Below are 23,452 nucleotides of genomic sequence, written 5' to 3'. Positions count from 1 at the left end.
TACCAGGGCAGGGCAACCGACTTCACCTCTTTGTGGGGCTGTGAGGACTGAGTCAGAGAAGGAAAAATGCCGCTTGCTCAGCTCAGGCCATGTATCCAGCCACTTCCTGCACTTCCCATATGTGCCTGGTGCCCTTCTAGCTGTTGCCCTGGTGCTGAATCCCAGAGTGTGTGGGTTTGAGAATGTTCTAGGGCCATGCAGGTCCTTTAAACGGACTCTCCTGAGAGACTGGCAGTCTCTTTTGCCACCCCAACCTCCACTGGTTTTTACAGCCAGAAGTTACGAGGCTTTATTTTTCTCAGTGCTGGAACAACTAGGCTGCACATTCTGGCCTGGAGCTGGGATGGCTCGCTCCCCAGGTGCCCCTCCTGGTTTTTATCTGCCACACGTGAATGTGGGACTGCTCCCCACAGCTGCTGCCATGCTGCTGCTGCCATACCATATCCTCTCTACCCCAGGTTCCGGTCTCCACCCCTCCAACCTGTCAGAATGAATTATCTGTTCTTTAAATCCCTGGTTGTCGGACTTCCATACAGTTTTATTTTCTGGCAGTTCCAGTTGTATTTTGTTTTGAGATTAGCTATGATGCTTCTTATGGTTGTGTGAAGAGGCAAAGCATGTCTACCTATGCCTCCATCTTGGCCGAACATTGTCAAAATAAATAATTCACTACTCAAATACTGAGAAGAATGGTTAACATTTTCCAATGAGGTTCATACTAAGCAAACGTGAAACTTACTGGGCATGTGAAATTATTTATGCTAATAATACTTGTTCTGGTTTGACTTCTCCATCAATAAGATGGTATTTTTACATTTTATATTATTTATTTCCTGTATGTTATCCATCCTAATGGGTATGATAAATGACCTATTAACATGAGATACTAGTGTCCTATCAAAAACAGGAGTCTTCACTCTGAAATCTGTTGTTATCACAATGTTAGTGGCATTTGTTATCAATAATCATGACTTGAAAAATTACAGACTTAAGCAGTAAGATAAACACATGGTGCTTCTCAGGCACAGATGCAAACTTAAGAGAGTAATGACATCTCTCTGGCTACTGTTTCTTAGACACTCATCCTTAGACTATATTAACGTAGCTAAGGAAAGAGAAGGACTTTACAAATGAGGTTTGTTGACATGAACACAGATAAAAAGAGTATAGAGAGGGAGAGATAACACAATCAATCTAGTAAGGGAAAAGGAACTTTAGCCAAAAAACTCAACCTGCATCCTCTCTTGTGAGAACATTTAGCATGGATGTTTGGACATGGTCCATACTCTGAATATACCAGACCAATCTCTATTTTTTAAACGTTAACTGTTAATGACTTTGAGTTTGAAATTAATCTAGATAAAATAAGGATCTCTCAATGTTTCTAACACCTATGAAACCTAGCAATTTTGGGTAAGATTTAGCCCTGATAACAGCGTAGTAGCTGTTTGCATTGTGGTGATAGGAAGATTCTATAACCAAAGGTAATAAAAGATGCAATCACTCTAACGTATGTTCTTGAAATGAGATATTTAGCCATTGAGAAACTAGCATTTTCAGAGAATGAAGTAAGAGTGCGTCAGGGTCATGCTCATATTGCCATATATACTGAGAAGACATTATTGAGAGTAATTTAATGACTAAAGAAATTTAAATGCATGAGCACATTTCACCAGACTCTTCTCCAAGAATCAATACAGATCTAAAAACTTATTACAATACTGATTAAAACACTTACTGAAATGATCAGGAGATCCCAGAGTTGAAAACACACAAGTCAAGAACTGAAGTCGAACTTGAACTTCAGCACTATGGCTGTACCTATATATAAAAAGTTATTAAAATAATTAACCAAAAGATCCTAATTCTTAATTATTATTAAAGATTTAATGGCCCTAATCTTAAATTACACCAAAGAAGTAAAATTCCATTTTCATAACTTCTAATTATTAAATATTTCAATTATATAACTTTGGTTACACAAAAAAGGTCATAAAATCAAATTTATATTTGAGGTTTGTTATTTAATAAATTATAAAAATCTGTAAACTATTAGAAAACATACTTTCAAATTAGACGATAAGAAAAGTACAAAAGAAATCGACAGTGGAACAAATGTCATTTTGAAATGACAATATGCACATAAACTATGTCTTCATCCAGAAATTTCTTGTTTCATTATCACTGTCCCTCCAGTAATATAACCTTATCACTTATACAATGCTAACAAAATACCATCTCCATAAATCCAGTTCATAAAGAATTCAGCTGATACACAACTGACATTTTTAATGTTATTTCAAATCTAAGTGACTATAATTCATGTGTACCAAGTTCAATAGTTAATGTAAGAGTTGCTGTGGCAGTTGGTTAAGTAGATGATTTACATGGTTCTCTGGGAATTCAGTTTGTATGTTATTTGCAAAATAACAGGATTTTTTAAATGCTGGGGGAGCAGACAAAAGAGATGTGTCTGAAGCTGTAGACAGGGGCCAGACAGTGGCCAGCCTGAATGTCAGATAGAAGAGTTTGGTTTTGATCTCGATGAATGTCACTGAAAGATTTTGGGGGGAGAGGAAGCTAATGACTACATTTTCATTTTAGGATTTCTTTAGGAACCCTGTGAACTCCATATTGAACTGTGTTATTTCACAATATTGTAGTCCTAAAGCACCTGAGCACTTAATCAATGTAACTAAGTCAATCATGAGTTTTTATCGCTGTTACAAATCATAAGACTGGTTGTGGATAAACTGCCGAAATTATTTTGCCAAAAAAAGAGCTAGCCAGCCTGAGTCCTGATCCATAACCCAGCTTCCAGAGTCAAAAAGCCTCTTAATTCAAATTCTAATACTCTTCAAGTGCAAATTTTTAAAAGTTTCCCAAGCATACTTAAAAAAAAAAAATTACACTAAATTCACCGTTGAAGTTTAAAGTCAGGGTTTCTAAAGATTGAGTTTGCTGAATATACCTTTATTGCTCTTTACTGTTTTGTATTAATTATGGCAAAAAAAATGAACTCTTTGCTTCATTACTGTTGCAGTGCCCTTTGTAAAGATGAAAGTAACATGGCAAAGTGGCTGGGGTGGGGAATGGTGGAATATAACAAGCTACTCAGAGACTAAAATGCTATGCAGATAAAAATTCAAGTACAGCTATTAACTGCTTCTCATACTTTTCTAATAGGACAAATTTTGTAGCAGGATTCCTGAAGTACCCCAAGGGGGAGTCTGAGAGACCTTGGTCACAGACATAAAAAGGAAAAAAAAGTCTCATTCTTTACAAAGTGCCTTTATTTCCTGAATATTTCCTTCCCCTATTATTTGCATCTCAGAGTAAGGGACCCATAACCCGAGAAAGTATGGATCCCTCTGTCATCCCTCCTTTGACTTCCACAGCAGAACCACTGGCTCTACACTTCAAAGGACTCTGTTCCCCACTGAACAAATGAAAAATAATATGCCACAAACTCAATGTGCTTTACCAAAGAGTAGCAAATGTACAACTCTGTTACACAGCCTTAAGGGACAAGGGAATTATACCAAATAGTCCAGACAACATCTCTCTGCTCTATGGTTTCCTCCTCTAAGATACCAGGAAACAACGCAGATTGGAGGACTGGAAGGATACTCTGGTTTATACCCTAGGATTGTATAAAACTCATCTCCAAAGAGCACCACTCTTTTTATCTTTTTTTACCAAAGAAACAATGCTTGTTTGTGGCTCCACCTCTGGTTCCACTAGCAAAGTAAGCAACAACTCTGTAGCCAATGCTATAAATAACCAAGTTTCAGACCTATTACATTCTGGCACTTAATGTTGGGACTTTCTCTTTCTGAGGATGATTCATCTGTTTTCCACTCTCCTCTCTTAAGCATACCATCCTTGCTCTTTAAGCCCACAGGCTGTGGTAGGAGCTCTTTTGTAGCTTAGGGTTTATTTCTCTTTTAACAGATAACTTGAATTCTCTGTCTCCAAAAAATGGTGAAGATGTGGGTCACTTGTGGTTTAATTTCTGCTCCTTTTAGATCTTATGAATTTTACAGAGAATGTGTAATTTCTGCTCCTTTTAGATCTTATACATTTTACAGAGAATGTGTGGTGATGTTCAGATTCAAGAAGGCACAGTTATCCTTGGCCTCTGATTTACAAAGAGTAATTAAAGGAGAACAGACTATGAAGAACAGTTAGAATTTGAATAGGATTTAAAGAGAATGCATCTTGTACTTCGGTAAGTTTTTAAGCAAAGCTATGAAATAGAGTAAATTTAAGGAAATACCTCAAAAATGGTTTGACAGACTTGTATAACAGGACACCTTTTGAAATCATTGAACAATGGACCAAGAAAGGTTGGTTGAGTTTAGATTTTAGAGGGTCCAGAACAACAGGCTGGAAAAACTGGAGTTTATTTTTTATGCAGTGAAGAATCTAAACGAGCTAAGGGGCAAGTTTCTTGTTTGCTTTGAACTCTAGTTTTAGGGAGGTAACTACAATTTATAGATAATCTACTTTGCCAGAAGCAACTTACTAAATTATTTCATTTATTCCTTATAAAAATTAAGGAGGTAAAAAATGAAACTTATTAGAGAGATGAATACTGAAATAAGGTCAAAAACCTAGATTCATAATCTAAATCCAGGTCTGTATGATTCTTAAGCCCATGTGCTTTCCAACAAATACCATACTGCCTTCCTAATTTAATGAGGAATTAATAATCATAAGGGAGGACTGAAGCAAGAAGACTGATCTAGAAGTTGGTTAAAAGACTTGGAACAGTGTCTGTGGAAATGTCAATTTATGAAAAGACATGAAACACATTTTAGTGTTACAGTTAACTAGAGATTAAAGACAGTACAAGGTAACACTCAAGAACACAAATTATATAAAACAGACTGTTTCACTGTTCATAAAATGTGTTTTTATAAAATGAATTATAGAAACACTTAATAAAATGTTTATAAAATATGTGGCCTGAGCAAATTATTTACCTCATATCTTAAATGTTCTCATTTTTAAATGAGACTACCTACATCAAATGGGTTGTTTTATATCTTAAAGTTAATGATACTTAAGTGGTATCTGGCACATAGTATCAATGAACACTAGCTATTTTTATCATTATCATCAATTCATGTTTGGCAAAAAAAGAATACAAAAAAAGGTCCAAGTCTCTAAGTTTTAGGTGACTGAGAAGATGGAGGTACTCTAAAGGACATAGTAAAACCTGAAGGAAAAAATACTTTGTGGGAAAAAATAAGTGAATTCAAAAAAAAGTATGTCTTAAAGGCCTGTGACTTTTTTTAGCACTTCTACAGTCTACTGGGCATATATGTGGCCCATGTGTCTCTCTTCTCATTAAATACTGTATTACTTCTCTTAGTCGCTGACATGCTGCTACTGAAACTGAGATGGTTTCCTCAATTTGGCCATCAGTCCCCACCAACTGACTCAAAGCAGAAATCTTCTGAATTTTACATGTTTACTTCTGGTCAGGCATCTCCTTACAAGAAGTGTTAAGCACAGCACTACCACTGACCAATTTCTACCAAGCCTTATCCAAAGTCACCTCAACATATATAAAAAATATATTTAATGATGAAATAGTAACACATTATGCCATCAGTTTTTAAACTTTCCAGGCATGTCTTAAACTTTTTAATACTAGTATCCAACTATAATAATAAATGAAAATGTTTAAATTGTTAATTATATATTTTTGGAAATAAATATTTAAATATCTTAGAATTAAAGCCTTAATACATTAAGACAAGGATATGGATGATTTCTTGGGAAAAATTTACTTTTAGTTACTGAAGGTAATGACTTTGAACAGAATGCATTAGTGAAGGTTAACCAAACCCCAAGCTATAGAACCTACATTTCCCTAAGATTAAGAATTATAAAAATTATTATTATAAAATTCTTCAACTTAAAAAGAAAAAATAAAATAAAATTCAACTTAAAAAAGGCCCTTTCTCTTAAAATTTACAATTGAATTTCTATATTTATATAAAAAAAGTAGAAACACTAAATTATCTTTCAGAGAACAATCAATACTTAAACATAACTAACCTAATTAAGATATACTTACAGTGCATGTTTTTGCCTTCCTTCTCTTACAGATTGAATATAGTATACCAAATTATCAAAGAAAAGCTTCATCATGTTCAGTTCTTTTTCTGCCCACCTGGACCAATTAAAAGAAAAAATAATTTTAAAGCCATAGGGTAAGAATAAATCTATTACAGAATGGAAAAAATTAAAATCTCTAAATTCAAAATCTCTTAATTGTCAAAACTTACAAGTTGTATTTATACTTGGATTGCACCTTAATTTTTATGAATTTAAAGTATGTGTTGTTTTTTAATCACAAAATACTCAATCCTTGTGAAGGAGATAAAATGTCTGGCAGAGTACTAATTATAAATGACTAACATGAATTTACTGGGTTGGCCAAGTTTGTTTGGGTTTTTTTTCCCTATAAGATGGCCCTAGTAGCACTTAGTTGCCTTGAACTTCACTCAAAACAATTCTGTTAGATTGTATTGTAATGGCTGTCATATTAGCATGAATTTTTTTTAAATGTATCAAAAAGTGTTGAATTTTTGTGTAACATTTTAATATTGAAGATGGTAGAAAATACGCATTTTCAGCATATTATTCTTTGTTATTTCAAGAAATGTAAAAACACAATTGAATCACAAAAACAATTTGTGCAGTGTATGGAGTAGGTGATGTGACCGATTGAACATATCAGAAGTGGTTTGTGAAGTGTCATGCTAGAGATTTCTCCATGGATGGTGCTCCACAGTCAGGTAGACCAGTTGAAGTTGAGAGCGATCAAACTGAGACACTGAGAACAATCAACATTATACCACACAGGAGACAGGCAACATACTGAAAATGTCCAAATCAATAAAGTTATTGGTGAAAATGAAAAATGTGTCTTTTATTTTATGGAAAAAAAAAGACTTTTTGACCAACCCAATATATTAAAACTAGTATGATACAGTTGATACAATTGATATAAAGATAGAATGTATGCATGGGTCATCATTTAACAGAATTTAGCTGAGTGTCTAACATACAGAACACAGACGATATAAGCTTACTAAATCAGAATTTCTTTTACTGTCAATATGTAATCTAATTATTTTAACAATTTTTTTAAATCAAAGAAATATTCAAATATTAAGCTCCAAAGTAATCTAGAAACACTAGAATAAAAAAAGAAATAGCAATAGGTACAATCAGAGATTACAGGGTCCTTAACTTCCACAACCCACAATCTATCTACACATTATTTACTAGCAATATATCTCCCTCAATGTATAGATATAAAGAATTAATAGTCCAAAACTTCTAATGTAATTTACACCATGTTTTTGCCCTAGCTCTCCTTTCAAAATAAGTTATTCGTGCCTGGCCAATCATTTAATGACAATCAAGTGGTAGAAACAAAACTAGCTCTAGCACACTTGTTCCATGGATTTGGTCAAGTAATTTACCTTTTGAAGTGTGTTTACTGGTTACCTGAACATTTACTGAGAGGTAAATTTAAGCACATTGTGCACATTAAAGCACAATTTATTGAACAATTTCCAATTTCAAAATATGTGCCATAAGAGTTTGAGATGGTATGTACCAAATGTTGAGTGCTGCTGCACATAACAGACTCACAATGAGTTAAAGTTTTGGCTATTATTGAGGCCAGCTAACTATAGGGAATCAGAATTCTTTTAAGAGAACCACTGGATAAGATTTACAATATCAGTCCCATGTTAGAAACCCTATGATCTGTCATTAGTTGAGCTTATTTACATTCAGCTTGAAGAACAAGCTGAGAGTTTCAACTCAATACACTTAGGCTCAAGTACTTAATAAGTATTAATAACTGAATATTCAGTTTGCCATTTCTACAAGATTGTTACACTTTCTTACTCCTTAACATGAACTTCCTCAAATGGCCACAATATATCACCAACTTGACCAAGAGAATCCCTTTCATACTTTAGAGTTTTGTAATTTAGTCATTTAAACACTATGGGAAGCGTCAATGAAATAGGACTCATGCTATTTTTGTACTTATAGAATGCTAAATGTTTTTCCTCCATCCTTCTGTTTAACATCTCAAGGACCATCCTTGCATTCACAAATAGAATGGTTCCCAGAGTCATACTGTAATATTAACTGGAGAGAACTTTATAAGGTGCTTTCATAAAAGAATAATAGAAGTTCACAAAATTAAGTAGATTTCCTTTGAAAGAGTAAATAAGCAAGGGTTATAACTCAGAAGAACTTCATCCTACTGAGAACTATAATGTAGACTTCCAAGATTTTTAAATGGTATTCATTTTGAAAGCAAGCAAGTACAAGTGCTCTTAAAATCTAACCTGATTTGAGAAGATGTTAGGTAAAAAGCCATCCAACGTGACTTCAAAAATGAATTCCTCAACAGGTCTAATTTTTCCTAAAATTTAAATGTCTCTAAAATCTCTCCAAAAGTCTATTTTGAATAAAGCAAGTCACACATTCATATAGATTAATGAACTACCTATGACAGCTTTCTCTAGAATGTAACCAAAAACTAAATCAATTTCACAAAGTACTACCCTTGAAAGAATTCTTTAAGCTTTATTTATCATAATTTCTCTATAGAGGTAAAAAGAGTTTTGGGTGGTGTTCAGATTATCCCTGACACGATGTAATATATAGAAACAATTTCTAGTAATAGGAAAAATAAGACATCCTGGAGTGTTTGTTTTAGAGTGGATCTTCTTCAGGAGCTGCTATGGCCAGATATACTAAAAATCTTCACCCTAAAATTAGAGCATTAATTGCTAAAGTATTTTTCTCCAACTACAAAGAATACAAAAGTCAGATTTTCCTACTGATGGAGATATAATTTCTATGGGGCTAACTGGAAGATTTAGCACTCTGAGAAATCTAATAACAATATTTGAACCACACAAAAATCAAATTTTCCTGGTACATACAGTATAAGAGCAAGGTATTCAAAATCTTGTTTGATAACTATGATTTTTAAAAAATCTTTAAAATAAATACTTTTTTTAATGTACTTACATTGTAATCCAATGTGTATCATAACTACTCCCAAACTGCTGAAAAGTACCAAACAGTTTTGGAAGAAGCCGAAGTGAAATTACTACGGATCTGAAACAGCAAAAACAGGTATTTATAGAATAAAATAACTTTACTATCAGTAATTCTGGTTTTTTACATAAAGATTTAAAATCTTAAATGAAAAAGAATTTAATGAAATTTACATATATATAGTTCTTTTGCAAATAATAAAATTTTTTCTTCTGAAGCATAAATGTATTTTATACATTGGGACAAAAAATCAAATTTTACAATTCCAATCTAAGACTTTTAAAGTAAAATATTTTAATGCAGTAAAATACATTATAAATATCAGAATATAAAAGCAAGTGAAGAGCATTTAAAGATAAACTTTTTTAATGAAAGTATATATTCTTTAACAAGTCATGGGAACTTCTGAGAATTTAATTCAGGAAAAGAGGAAGCAGAAGCTTAGGTAAGTTTTCTAGAGAGGGTTTCTCAAAGTTACCTGTGCATCTGATTCACCTGAGGGAATTTTGTTAAAATGCAAATTCTGATTCGGTAGATCTAAGGTAGGTTCAGAAATTTTGCATTTATAACAAGATCACGAGTCCTAACTACTGGTTTGGGGACCATATTCTGAAAATCAATAATGTAGAAAACATTTTTTTTTTCAAACTATACAAATTATCACTTTCTCTCTAATTCTCAAGTAATATGATCTGCTTCCAAGTTGAGAAGCACTGCATTAGGAGCAATGTTAATAATGAAAGCACACAATATACACCACCTATGATGATCAAAAAAGGAACAGGAAACCACTCACACTCAGGTAAATCAAAGTATGCCAATGTTCTGAAAGGAAGAAGTACATGAAACATACTGACATACAAATCCCAATAGTCTCTGCAGGCAAGGAGACTGGCTGCAGGAGTCTCAAAAGAAGGACAAACTAAAGGGATAATGAATTTTATTTTTTAACTTCAGGAGTCAAAATATCTTCTTGAAAGAATTTTTAAAAACAGCAAAGTTGACACCAAAACCACAAGTTTGGTGTACAAGTCTCCCAAAATGCCTACACTTTGAGAAGAGTACCAGGGATATCAGAATACGGGGCTGAGTGGGAGGAAACCAGTGGTGAATACTGAGCAGCAGAATTTAGAAAGAAAAATTCCTATTTAACATGAATGAAACCCAAAGTACTTAAATTGGACTACAAAGTCCTGTGTGATATGTGATAATCCTCCTATCAGTTTAACTTAATTTCCTTCCAATTTCTTTTTTAAAAGTATATTTTATTGATTATACTTGAAACTATTACAGTTATCCTATTTTTTTCTCCCCTTTATTATCCTTTGCCCTGTACCCCCCTCCCACAAGCATTCCCCCACCTTAGTTCATGTCCATGGGTAGTACGTGGCTTCTCCGTTTCCTATACTATTCTTAACCTCCCCATCTATTTTGTGTCTACCATTTCTGCTTCTCATTCCCAGTACCTTTTCCCCATTCTCTGCCCAACCCCTCCCCACTGATAACCCTCCATGTGATCTCCATTTCTGTGATTCTGTTCCTGTTCTAGTTGTTTGCTTAGTTTTTTTTTGTTTTTGTTTTAGATTCAGCTGATAGTTGTAAGCTTGTTGTCACTTTACTGTTCATAGTTTTTGATCTTTTTTTTTTTGGATAAGTTCCTTTAAGATTTCATATAAGGGCTTGGTGATAATGAACTCTTTTAACTTTACCTTATCTGGGAAGCACTATACCTGCTCTTCCATTCTGAATGACAGCTTTGCTGCATAGAGGAATCTTGAATGTAGGTCCTTGTCTTTCATGACTTTGGATACTTCTAACCCCTTCTTGCCTGCAAGGTTTCTTTTGAGAAATCAACTGACAGTTTTATAGGAACTTTCCTTTGTAGGTAACTCTCCCCTTTTCATCTGCTGCTTTTAAGATTCTCTCATCATCTTCAATTTTTGGTAATGTAATTATGATGTGCCTTGGTGTGTGATTTCTTGGGTCCAACTTCCTTGGGACTCTGAGTTTCCTGATCTCCTGGAAGTCTACTTCCTTTGCCAGATTGGGGAAGTTCTCCATTATTTTTTCACATTTTTTCAATTTCTTACTCTTCCTCTTCTCCTTCTGGCATCCCTATGATTTGGATGTTGGAACATTTATTAAAGTTGTCCCAGAAGTTCCTAAATCTGTCCTCATCTTTTTTGAATTCTTGTTTCTCCATTCTGTTTTGGCTGGATGTTTATTTCTTCCTTCTGCTACAAATCGTTGATTTGACCCTGGCTTCCTTCCCTTTACTATTAATTCCCTGTATATTTTTCTTTATTTAATTTTGCATAGCCTTCACTTTTTCCTCTATTTTGCAACCATACTCAACCACTTCTGTGAGCATCTTGATTACCAGTGTTTTGAACTCTGCATCTGATAGGCTGGCTATCTTCTCATCACTTAATTGTATTTTTCCTGGAGTTTTGATCTGTTCCTTCATTTGGGCCATATTTCTTTGTCTCGGCATTCCTGTTACATGGTAAGGGGCAGAGCCTTAGGTATTTACCAGGGCAGGGCAACCCACATAGCTGCACTGTGGTGCTGCATGTGGGGGAGGGGTCAGAGAGGGAACAATCGCACTTGCTCAGTTCTTGCCCTGCTTCCAGTCACTTCTCCTGCTACCTACACAAGAAAATTGAGCCCTTCTGGTGCTAATTTCCAGGTGGGTGGGTTTGTGTACATTCTGGGACCCAGATAGTCTCTCCAACAAACTCTCCTGTGAGGCTGGGAATTTCTCCTGTTACTACAACCCCACAGACTTTTAGAGCCAGAGGTTTTGAGGTTTTCTTTTCCCACACTGGAACCCATGGTTCCACGGTCTGTCTTGCTCCCCAGTTGTTCCTCCCAGTTTATCCACATGCAAATGTGGGACTGTCCAGTCTGCCATCCACCACCTGTCCTGCCCGGTCCTCCAGCCTCTGCCTTGCCTCTCTCTGCCTTGCTGCGCTTCCTCTCTACCCCCACTGCCCATCTTCACCCCTCCTACCAGTCTGGATGAATGGTTCTTCTTTAATTCCTTGGTTGTTGAACTTCCATCAATTCAATTTTCTGGCAGCTCTAGTTGTTTTTATTTTAATTGGTGGTTGTCCTTTGGTTGTGCGAGGTGGCAAAGTGTATCTAACTATGCCTCCATCTTGACTGGAAGTCTCCTTCCAATCTTTATTTTTGCAATCCCTTCAGATCACACAAGCATATTCCTGCCTCAGGGCCTCTGCTACTGCCTCTATTGGAGATGCTCTTTACCTAAACATTGATCTACAGGACTCTTCCTCTCATTTTATTCATGTTTCTTCAACTGTCAACAGAAAAGATGACCATCACAACTGTATAACACCTTTCCACTTCATCATCTAAAGGATATTCCTTTATTTAATGTGTCTACCATTAATGTATGCTCAATGCGCAAAGACTGTCTTACTAAAAATTTGTGTCCATATGCAGACTGAATATATATTTACTTAAATAATAAACCAGCAAATAACTTAAAAGCAAGATTTTCAAGGAAGGAGAATGACCAATTTTTTAAATGTTATATAACAGTCATGAAGAATGAGAACAGAAAAATAAATACTAACAGATAACAAAAGAACCAGAATGTTAGTACAATGTTAAGGGATCACAACCACAATGGTAAGGAATGTTAAGGAGTACACAGTGAAGTAATGAACACTGTAAGTGTCTGACATCCAGTAAGTGCAATGTAAATATTCTTCAAATATTTAAAGACATCAACATTTTAAAGTACATTATTTTAAGTTTTTAAAAATGTTTATTGATTTTAGAGAGAGAGATTATTGTGAGAGAGGGACACTGATCAGTTGTCTCCTATTCAATCCCTGACCAGGGCCTGAACCCTCAACCTACTTATGTGCCCTGACTGGGAATCAAACCGCCAACCTTTGGTGTACAAACGATGCTCCAGCCAACTGAGCCAGAGCAGCCAAGCTTTACAGTATATTTTTAAATATGACTGGCAAAAACCCTGTCAGTTTCTTAAAACCCTGTGATATGTCAATTCCATTTTATATGTATGTATCTAAGGCAATGATTTTCAACCATTCTCATCTTACAGCACACACAAATTAATTATTAAAATTCTGTAGCACACCAAAAAAAATATCTCTTTGCCTTTCCGGCCAAAATAAATCAGTATAATTTTGATTCATTCACACGGGACAGCTATTGTTGTACTGGCTGTTATCATTTTCTTATTTGACAATCTAAGGGAAGTGGTCAGTATCCTTGTCCCTAGACAGGTACTGCATGTTTTAATAATGCTTATGGCACACTGGTGTGACACGGCACATGAGTTGAAAATCACTGACCTTACTTTACAAGCATAAAATCAAAGAGATATCACACAGAAAAAGATAGAAAAAGTTCATCCAAAATCACAAAAGCATATTTGAAAATCATTTGCCTAGTGTAATTTCAATAATGGTTTTATGATACAAAGAAATAAATACCAGAAAAAATACATTTATTATTTTCTTTAAGAAGAAACTATAGTGCCCTCGCTGGTCAGTTTCAGTTGACTGTAGCATCATCTCATGAACCCAACAGTTTGATTCCTGGTCGTGGCATATGTCTGGGTTGCTGGTTCAGTCCCAGTCGGGGTGTCAGTGAAAGGCAATCTATCATGTTTCTCTCTCACCTTCCTGTTTTTCTTCCTCTCTCTCTGTCTCCCTCCCTCTCTCTCTAAAATCAGTAAGTATATCCTCCGGTGAAGATTAAAAAAAATTAAAATTAAAATAAAGGAGCCTACTATACCTCTGCATTTCTTAAAATGAGAAGAAACTGGCAAATCTCAGAGCAGCCCATAATCGTATATTTTCTAAAAATTTTATTATTTCTTTTGCAGTCAGTGGTATTAAGAATCTAGATGGTTTAAATCTACTCTCCAAATTTCCTACAACAAACATGTTTCATTTTATAAAATATAATGTAGCCTTGGTTGGTGTGGCTCAGTGGATTGAGCGCCAGCTTGCAAATCAAAGGGTCACTTGTTTGATTCCCAGTCAGGGTAATGCCAAGGTTGCGGGCCAGGTCCCCAGTATGGGGCACTTGAGAGGCAACCACACATTGATGTTTCTCTCCCTCTCTTTCTCCCTCCCTTCCACTCCTTCTAAAAATAAATAAATCTTTTGAAAAAATAAAATAAAATATAATGTAAAAGAAAGCACATGATGCTTGACATTAGAACACAGGAAGCCAGGTGATGAATGGACACTGGTTGAGTGGATAATGATGTGGTTCATGTAAAAGAAGAATCAAACTATAGCCAGGTGGCACAAGTTGTTGGAGTGTCATCCCAAGCACCAAAGGTTGTGGGTTTGATTCCTGGTCAGGGCACATACCAAGATTACAGGTTTGATCCTGGTCAGGTTGATGTTTCTCTCTCACATAAATATGAAAGAAAAAAAAAAAAAAGAACAAAAACCAAAAATAGAAATGTGGAAGGAAATGTAGAAGACAGATTCATCTTCCCTCTATTACTACCCTCAGGGGAATGCTTTTCTTCACAATTTATAATATACTCACTGAGTTATCAAGAAATGATTATATATTAGATGATAAAACATTTTTTAAAGTCTTCCCTAAGATTATCAGAAAAACTCCAAATTTTCACCTTAAAATATTTCCAAGAATACAGAAGCCACACATTTTATACAGAAGCCAAACATTTTAAGTGCTATAAATTCAAGAATTTATAATAAATAACCAAATTCACATTCAAAGTAACCCCAAAACACTGCAATGTTTTATTGAAACCAATAAATTGAAAAGGAAGAATGATATAAAGTACATACTTAGTACAGACTAAAAATTAATAACATACAAAATGGGGAAGATAATTTATTTGCTTGAAGACAATAATTAATATTTCAATATTAACTGAAATTCAGCTTTGATTGCTGAATGCTTATAAAACTCATTATAAAAAAAGTTATATTCAAACTTATATTTCAAAAATTCTTCCAAGAGTGAAACTTTCAAATACCAAAAGACAATTCTAGGCAACAGTGTTTAAGTCAAAAAGAGTCAGTGATCCAGAGAAACAAGATACTAATTTTAGACTCAAGAAAAATGCTGTTACCGTAAACTGTCGTAGTTCTTTGCTTGATTCTAAGAGATTTTGTTGTAACCAGAAGCTTATTAATTATTAGGCTAGAGATTTTTCAACCTGTATGCAATGGCACAATGGTAAGATGCAAGAATTTTTAAAACAATCAATACCTGACTAGGTATTGATTACCTGTAGTTAGAGGCACTGACCTCTTTTCTCTTAAACTGTCAAATAAAAAAATGACAACCGACAGCCATCCAGTGTTAATGAATCAAAATTTTATCTATATTTTTTTGTCAGATCAGCAAAAAATGTATTTTTGCTGTTCAGCAAAAGTTTAGTAATTGGTTTGTATGTGCCACAAATGAAAAAGTTTAAAATAACTGTATCAGGCAATAGCAATGACTTCATAGAATGGATACATCTGCTGGTGGTCTTCACAAAGTCATGTTTGGACAATTTTTTCATAATCCTGAACTTCATATTTTAAGAATACTGATGTGTTCTTCAAAATGTTACTTACTTAGTCTTATAATACAGGGGTTGGCAAATGTAGATTTATAGTTGTGGAACATGGAGTTTATTTTTGTGTTTTTATTTATTTATTTATTTATTATTGTGTTATATCTTTTTCCATATGAACAGCTATCTATTCCAAGAGTTATCACAAAATCCTGTATATAATATAGTAATATGGGGGTGGAGAACATAAAAAGTATATAGTTCCATCCATTTTTTAATTATCTGAACCTTTATTTACGTACAGGATCCCTGACACACACAATCACTTTACTGAAGAAATCATTTCTACACAAAAGCCAAAAATGTGAACACATGGGTTTAAATAGCTACAGGGAATGGCAAAAAACCAAACCAAACCAAACCAAACCCACACTGGATAGGTTCCCAGAGTATCAATTCAATTCTTGGGAAGCCACAGAATTTCAGGGGTGCCTAGGTACCAGACGTGGACATGCATTCTAGTAAACAAAAACTAACGGGGCTGACTACTACCCAACCCCTACACATTACTACCCTACTCACTGGACAGCAGTCTTATCTCATTCATCATTGGTACAAATGTTAAGCCGATAACTAACGAACTTTTCATTGTGGGAGCTACTTTCTGTCTCATGCTCTCACATTATGACAACATTCTGCAAACATATTCTACTGTTCCTGTGTGTAATTTTAAACTTCCTGCATTGCCAAAATATTATGTGCCTTATAAACCAATCTGTCTAGGGATAAATGTGCACAAGGCACATATTACATACAACAGAGAAAGATAATGCAGGCATTTTTAAAAAGTGTTTACAATGGTTCCATGTAAATGATAGACTTATGAGTGATTTATGGAAGACTCTAACTTTCTTTTTTAAATCTGTTTCCTGAGATGTAATAAGTCCAAGTTACTGTTCAAAAAAAAAAAAAGCTACATTCATTCTTTAAAATAAGCTGTAATATGACTATAGAAAAGCAGAAACAAACAAAAAATGTTCAGAGGTCTATAAACCATGGCAAGTGAGGAACTGGAAAGAAAATGAAAAGGTTAGCACAGAGAAAATAAAAAGAAACAGAAAACCTCCCTAAGTACATAAAATATTAACATCATCAAGAAGAAGACATCTGTGATTTTTGTCAAATGTCAGGAAAATGGTAAATGAATTAAGGTTACAATACCTTATTTGTTTAACATAAGCAAGAGCTTTCTTATTAATATTAGCACAGTTGTGCAACTTTCCTTTTTTACTGTGATGGTAAACTAAGGGAGCTAAGTTCTGAGAAAGGATTCTTGTGTTTAGAATTGGACTTCTCAAACTCTGATGTCACTACTGACATTCTAGGCCAGATAATTCTTTGTTATGGGGGTTCCGGGAAGCTATCCTCTACATGAAGGGATGTTTAGCAGCATCCCCAGCCTGTAATAGTATCTCCAATCCTACTCATTAACATTACCATTCAAAAGTATTTCCACACATTGACACTGATGTGTGTGAGAGGGGGCGGGGGGGTGGGGCGGCGCGTGGAAATCATCCCCACTGAAAACCACTGGTTTACCAGGAAACCCAGACTAGTCATGATTAAGATATGTTCAAGCCTACTTTTTTCAATTTGCAATGATAACTTCAGTTATGTTCAGCTGGTGTACACTGTATATGTTACGTGTCATGGGCTGAAAAATGTCACATGACTAATGTCTTTTACAGTAAGACTAGCATGATATACCAACCCTTTGAGAAGAAAAGTTTGAGGGTAAAATTAACTTCAACATAATCGCTATGTTCACAAGCTATTCAAAAATATAATTAAGTAACCAACTAGGGTACAGGGATAGCTTCAAACAAATGTAAAATATTTCATCTTCCGGTAATTTGGGGGTGGACAAATTCAAGCTTAATAAAAAAATCCAGACTGAAAATTTTTGTTTTATACACAGATCTCTCCTTTTATCTCTTTGAAGTTTACCTATAAGAGAAATATATGCTCAGGGTGGAAAAATAGAAAACAGGAAAGCCTAAAGAATAAAAAACTAAATCCTACAAGAAAATACCTATTTTACAGTCTCACAAACTGCCTGCCATCTTTATTACAGATTGGCCAGTGAGTATATGCCCATGTTATTATATAATCTCTAAAAACAGGACTTAAACAGGCTACATATTTCATCTTTCACACAGGTTTTTTTAAAATTAAAGTACAATAAACATGCAAAATATATACAAATCCTCGTAACAGTTCAAAATATTAGGAAATAAACACACCTGTGCAACTGGTACTACTATCAAGAAATAAATCATTACCAGCATACCAGAAGCTTTCATTGTATTCCTTTCCAGTCACTAACAACCCACGAATAACCATTATCCTAACTACTAAATATAATAGTTTCCTGTTTGTAAACATTATAAAATTGTAATAAAGAGATTAATCTGGCTTCGTTCACTCAACATTATGTTTGTGAAATTCATCCACACTATTCTCTGCAGCTGTAGTTCATTCATTGTTATGCCACTCAACAGCCCAAACTTTGATTTTTGTTCCTATTCATTTTTAGCATGTGGATAGTTTGCACAAAGAATATTTACTTATTTTAAACAGTGTTGCCATGAACATTCTTGAATGTGTCTTTTGTTAACCACCTAGAGGAGTTTCTTAGGGCACATACTTAGTGGTAGAATTGCTGGGTCACAGGGTATGCAAATACACATAGGAGGAGTATAAAATTTTTTAAAACTTTAAAAAACTTTGTTGGTTTCACAAACACTTTTAAAAGACAACTAATATTTTTAAATTAACTGCTATAATACCTATGTAAATGATGAAATATCATCCAGCCATTAAAAGCATTCCTTTTAATATATACCAAATGAGACAAGTGATCCACTAACAATGGTCTATTTGTGATTTCTCATAACTGCATGAACAAGCAATTTTCTATTGTGATTGTCCAAATTATAGCACTTTAACAACCACGAGTAGAAAATATTGCACATACAGTTTCTGATTCAATTAGGTAAAAAAAATTTTTTTGAAGCACTTAAATATTCAGTAAAATTAGACATATCAGTGTAGGGAGAGTTAAGCTGAAAACATTATTTAATATAATGACATATTCAATTAATAACTGAAATCATTGCACCAGAAAATGAAACATTATCAAAACAGTGTAAGACAAAGAAAACCTGAAATTACACAATGGAACAACAACAAAAAAAACTTGTGGTAATCATTTAGCTCCCATAAGATTATGAATATATGACAGAATTCAAACAGAGAAAAACTAACAATTCTTTATACACTACAGAAATCAAGACACAAAATTATATATCCAAATGAAAGAACAATGCCATTATCAAAATGTTTCAGTCAGCTTAGGTTTACTTCACTTATTTATCTCCCTTTACATGTAATATGACACATTTCAAGAACATTTAACTGCAATTTGAACACAGAATAATCACCACTATGTTCCGGGAGTCAAGAAGAGAGTAACTGCTTTGTTTGTCTTAGTGGGGATCTCATCAAAAGTGCCCAAAAAATGCTGAAGAAAGCAAGACTGTATGATAAAATATGAACCCTGTGAAGTCTTTAAACCTAATATAAGAACCACAATTATTAAAAAATAGGTTGATAATGGCACATTAACTGCTATGAATTCACCACACTTAGTCAACAATATACAAAATTAACTTTGACTACTACATTAAAAATGTTTGACTATTTACCTGTTGTTTCCTAAATTTTCAAGGCAACCTTCAATGAATCTCATTCGAATCTGTCTATCCGTGAACCAACACACTAAGGAACAGAGAAGTTTCTCTGCTTCATTTATTAATCCTTCAGAAAGATTAACCTACAAAAAATACATAAAGTTACAGTTATCCTGATTGCATTTTGCTGTAATTTTGCAGTCTTTTGGATCTATTAAATAACTTACTGCATCATCATCTTGGACTATATCCCACAACAAAGTGTTTCCTTTCTTGCAAACGTTATCCAAATTAATGTCTGTCACAGCATTACTGTTGAATTGATGTTTATGAACTGCAGGTCCTGAGGGAGCAAAATATAACACACTATAGAGGAACACAGCTGACTAAAATTATGATTTGAATTATAGCATTCATAAAGTTACAAATCAAAAGTATAACATCTTTTTACATAAGAAAATAAAAACAGTTAAGATTAGCACAATAGTTGCTTTAGATGTGGCAAGAATAGTACTGTTTAAATTTTGATAAAACTAAAGAGTTTTCTTTTCATAATCTCTTCACTATTTCTAATTATGATTATTTAATGTTTTTCACATGCCAAGAGAACTGTACATAAATATCTGAAACCCAAATTGAGCATAAAGAACACAATTTATGTGGAATAATTCTATAGCCAAAGGACATTCCTCTAACTGGCCTCTGTATAGTTGTCTTATATTCCTACATTTAAAAGATTTTTTAAATTAGATTGGAGATGATTTACCGAAAACTTCAAATACAAGATTCCAATACAATAATTCAGACTTTCTGAGTTACCAGGCTAAATAAATTCTCTCTACTTCTGCTATATTAGGCAGAAAGCTTCTTTGTTTTTGTCTTTTTAACTGCTTTACCATGAAATTTCCTATCGGATTGTACACATATTGATTTCATTAAAATAAGAATTGCGCAGACATCATCACAACACAGTTGTAGAACACTTTCACCACCTTAAAACATTCCCTCATACCTAATTACAAGTAATTCCTGGTCCCATTCCCCAGCTCTGGTCTGTTTATCCGTCCCCATAAATTAGTCTTTTCTAGAAATTTCATGTAAATGGAATCACAGAGTATGTATAGTCTTATGTCTAACTTTTATCACTTGGTAAAATGTTCACTGAGATTCATCCATGTTGAATCACATTATCAGTAGTGTGTTCCTTTTAATTACAGAATAATATTTCATATGTGGAAATAATGCAATTTGTTTACATATTCACCAGTTAATGAACATTTGGATAGTTTCCAGTTTACGGCTAGAAGGAGTAAAGCTGCCATAAACATCTGTTTAACAAGTCTTTGTATAGGTATGTTTTCCTTTCTCTTGGGTAAATGCTTAGGAGTGGAGTTAATTAAGAGTCAAAAGGTAAATGTACACTTAATGGAAAGAAACTGTCAAACTCTTTTCCAACATGATTGTGCCATTTTACATTGCCACCAGCACTGTATTAGAGTACAAGTTCCTGCTCCTCCACATACTTCCCAACATTCTTTGATCATTCTTTTACATTCAGTCCATTCTAATAGGTATGCAGTAGAATCTCATTGTGATTTTTATTTGCATTTTCCTAATAACTAATGATGTTGAGCTGCTCATTAGTCATTTATGTACCTTCTTTGGTGAAACAAAGCATTCCCCATTTTTTAATTAAGCTGTCTTACTAATGACTTGCAAAAGTTCTTTTATATTCTGGATACAAGCCCATCATTAGATATTTCTCCCACTCTGTGGCTTGACTTTTGGGGTTTTTTTTTCGTTTGTTTGCATTTACTTTTTAAAATTGACTTTATTAAAAGATAATGTAAATACATAAGATACAGAACATTTCTATCACCCTATAAAGTTCCCTTGTGAACTTTTACAATCAGAATCCACCACCAAACCTCAGGTAATCATTGAATAGAATTCAACCATTCAAAATTACTTTCGGATATTGTAGAAATGTATATAAATTATATACAGCGTGTAGTCTTCTAACTTCATTTACTTAGAATGCTTTTTGATATTCACCTATTGTGTTGCATTCTATCAGTAGTTCTTTCCTTTTTACTGAGGAGTGCTACCATTCCACTATGTAAATATGCCACAATTTGTTTATCTACCAGTTAATTCCAGTTTAGGCTCTCATGAATGAAGCAGGTATGAACATTCATATACAAATACTTTTGTGAATGTTTTCATTTCTCTTGGATAAATACCTAGAAGAGGAATTTCTAAGTCATACGGTAGGTCTACGTTTAACTTTATAAGAAACTGACAAACAGTTCCCAAACTAGCTATACTATTTTATACTCCTCGACAGCAATGTATGAGAGTTCTAGTTGCTCTACATCTTTAGCATCATTCATTAGCATTTGCCTTAATATTACCCATATCAACAGGTGTGTTCTTGTTTTAATTTGCATTTTCTAAATGGCTAGAGACACTGAGAATCTTCTCAGGTATTTATTGACCATTTCTTTATCTTCTTTTATGAATTAACTGTTCAAATCTTTTGTTCATTTTCAAAATGATTGTCTTAATGTGTTATAAGAGTTCTTTACAATATTAAATACATTGTAACACAAGGTAGACTCAGACAGCATTAATACATTTGATAATCTGCTCAACTTCTAACTTCATGTGGTAAAAACATATGCAGTACCGAATAAAAGGAAAATGGAATAAGAACTGAAGGATGGTCAAAATTTAATAATATAGTGTCAAAATCAAATGACCTCAATCTTAAAGTATTCATTACTCCACAACCACAATAATAAAGCAATTATAAAGGGTAACCTTATCTAGATTGTGTAAAACTAACATTTGAAATCAGTAAGTTGTTGACAGGGTCCATAAATTATATCTCCAAGTTTGACCATGACTTTTAGGATAAATATAATTAACCAGGTTTACTTAGTTTTCAAGTGCTGATGGTACCTAGCCAAGTGAGACATTGGTTATAGATCTTTATATTCACAATTCTAAAAATATTTTTTCCTGTTAATTTTTGTTTCCTCCTTTTTCCTCCACTATTCTTTAACCCTTTCTAACCTCCATTCTTCTAAAGCTGGTATGTCCTATTACATTTTTAGCTACATTTAGAGTGATTAGAACCATCATTTCTTAAGATTTTTATCAACCTAGGTAAAAGAAACACCCTGTCCTTTAGCATTCACCTCTTCTCTTACTTCTCTTCAACCCTTCCTAGCTCCAGGCTAGATATTTTATATGAATACAGTAATACAATTTGTGTTCCTGTGTAATCTACTTTTTGATCATACAATTTCTGAATATAAAATTTAATGAAGTTATTTATTTTTTACAGTACAAAACTACAATTTTAATACATTGTTAAATATTTCTTCTAGCTATATATCTCTTGATGGAACTGCAGTCTTTATATTCATAATGGAGTATTCTTAATCATTTCATTCCCTCAGAAAGAAAACTACCATATGAAACTTACTTGATAAAAACATTTAAGTATTGTAACATTAACTGTTGATTTGTTTTAACAATGTAATATAAATTATTCCTATTTTAAAGAAAGTAATATATTTTACTCACTATAGAACCTTACCTTGACTAAGATGTTCATGGTAAATAGATGCTAAATTAGGAAGATGTTGTTGGAGGTGAGATGTTAGCTCTGCATGTGAATTAATCTGAACTAGCTCCTCTTCACACCCAGATTCTTCTCCATCAAAATCAGCCATATTTTTTTCTGATTTTGCACTGACCTGGGAGCTACTGCAACTGACATCATCTGCACTTAGCATATCATCAACCATATGCCTGTAACACAGAGAAAAGCATGAAATTACTAACTACATATTTAAACAAAGTTTGTGAATACCAAAAATATCTCTCAAAACATTTGGCACAAGTTACATTCAAGAACAAAGCTACATTTTTTTTAAAATAGTATGTTAACAGCTTTACAAAAACTAATAAGCCCAAAATGTCAGAACTATGTATCAATTTCACAATATATCCATGTTAC

At 33.8% G+C, this 23,452-nt stretch overlaps 1 protein-coding gene across 2 annotated transcripts in view; it reads right to left on the bottom strand.

The window, feature by feature from the left end:
- Positions 1–23,452, bottom strand: part of USP34 (ubiquitin specific peptidase 34) — a 241,464-nt gene that overhangs the window by 111,556 nt on the left and 106,456 nt on the right. For both annotated transcript variants that reach the window (XM_054575403.1, XM_054575404.1), the window contains exons 16-21: positions 23,030–23,244; positions 19,650–19,765; positions 19,438–19,565; positions 9,085–9,174; positions 6,092–6,187; positions 1,739–1,821 (exon numbers count right to left, since the gene is read on the bottom strand). In XM_054575403.1, coding sequence (XP_054431378.1) covers positions 1,739–1,821; positions 6,092–6,187; positions 9,085–9,174; positions 19,438–19,565; positions 19,650–19,765; positions 23,030–23,244 — 728 coding nt within the window. The remainder of the gene's footprint in view (positions 1–1,738; positions 1,822–6,091; positions 6,188–9,084; positions 9,175–19,437; positions 19,566–19,649; positions 19,766–23,029; positions 23,245–23,452) is intronic.

The sequence above is a fragment of the Pteronotus mesoamericanus genome, unplaced genomic scaffold, assembly GCF_021234165.1.
Source record: "Pteronotus mesoamericanus isolate MK-2021 breed Mesoamerican mustached bat unplaced genomic scaffold, CSHL_Meso_final contig_291, whole genome shotgun sequence".
Classification (NCBI taxonomy): Eukaryota; Metazoa; Chordata; class Mammalia; order Chiroptera; family Mormoopidae; genus Pteronotus; species Pteronotus mesoamericanus.
This window is presented reverse-complemented; position numbering and strand designations above follow the sequence as displayed.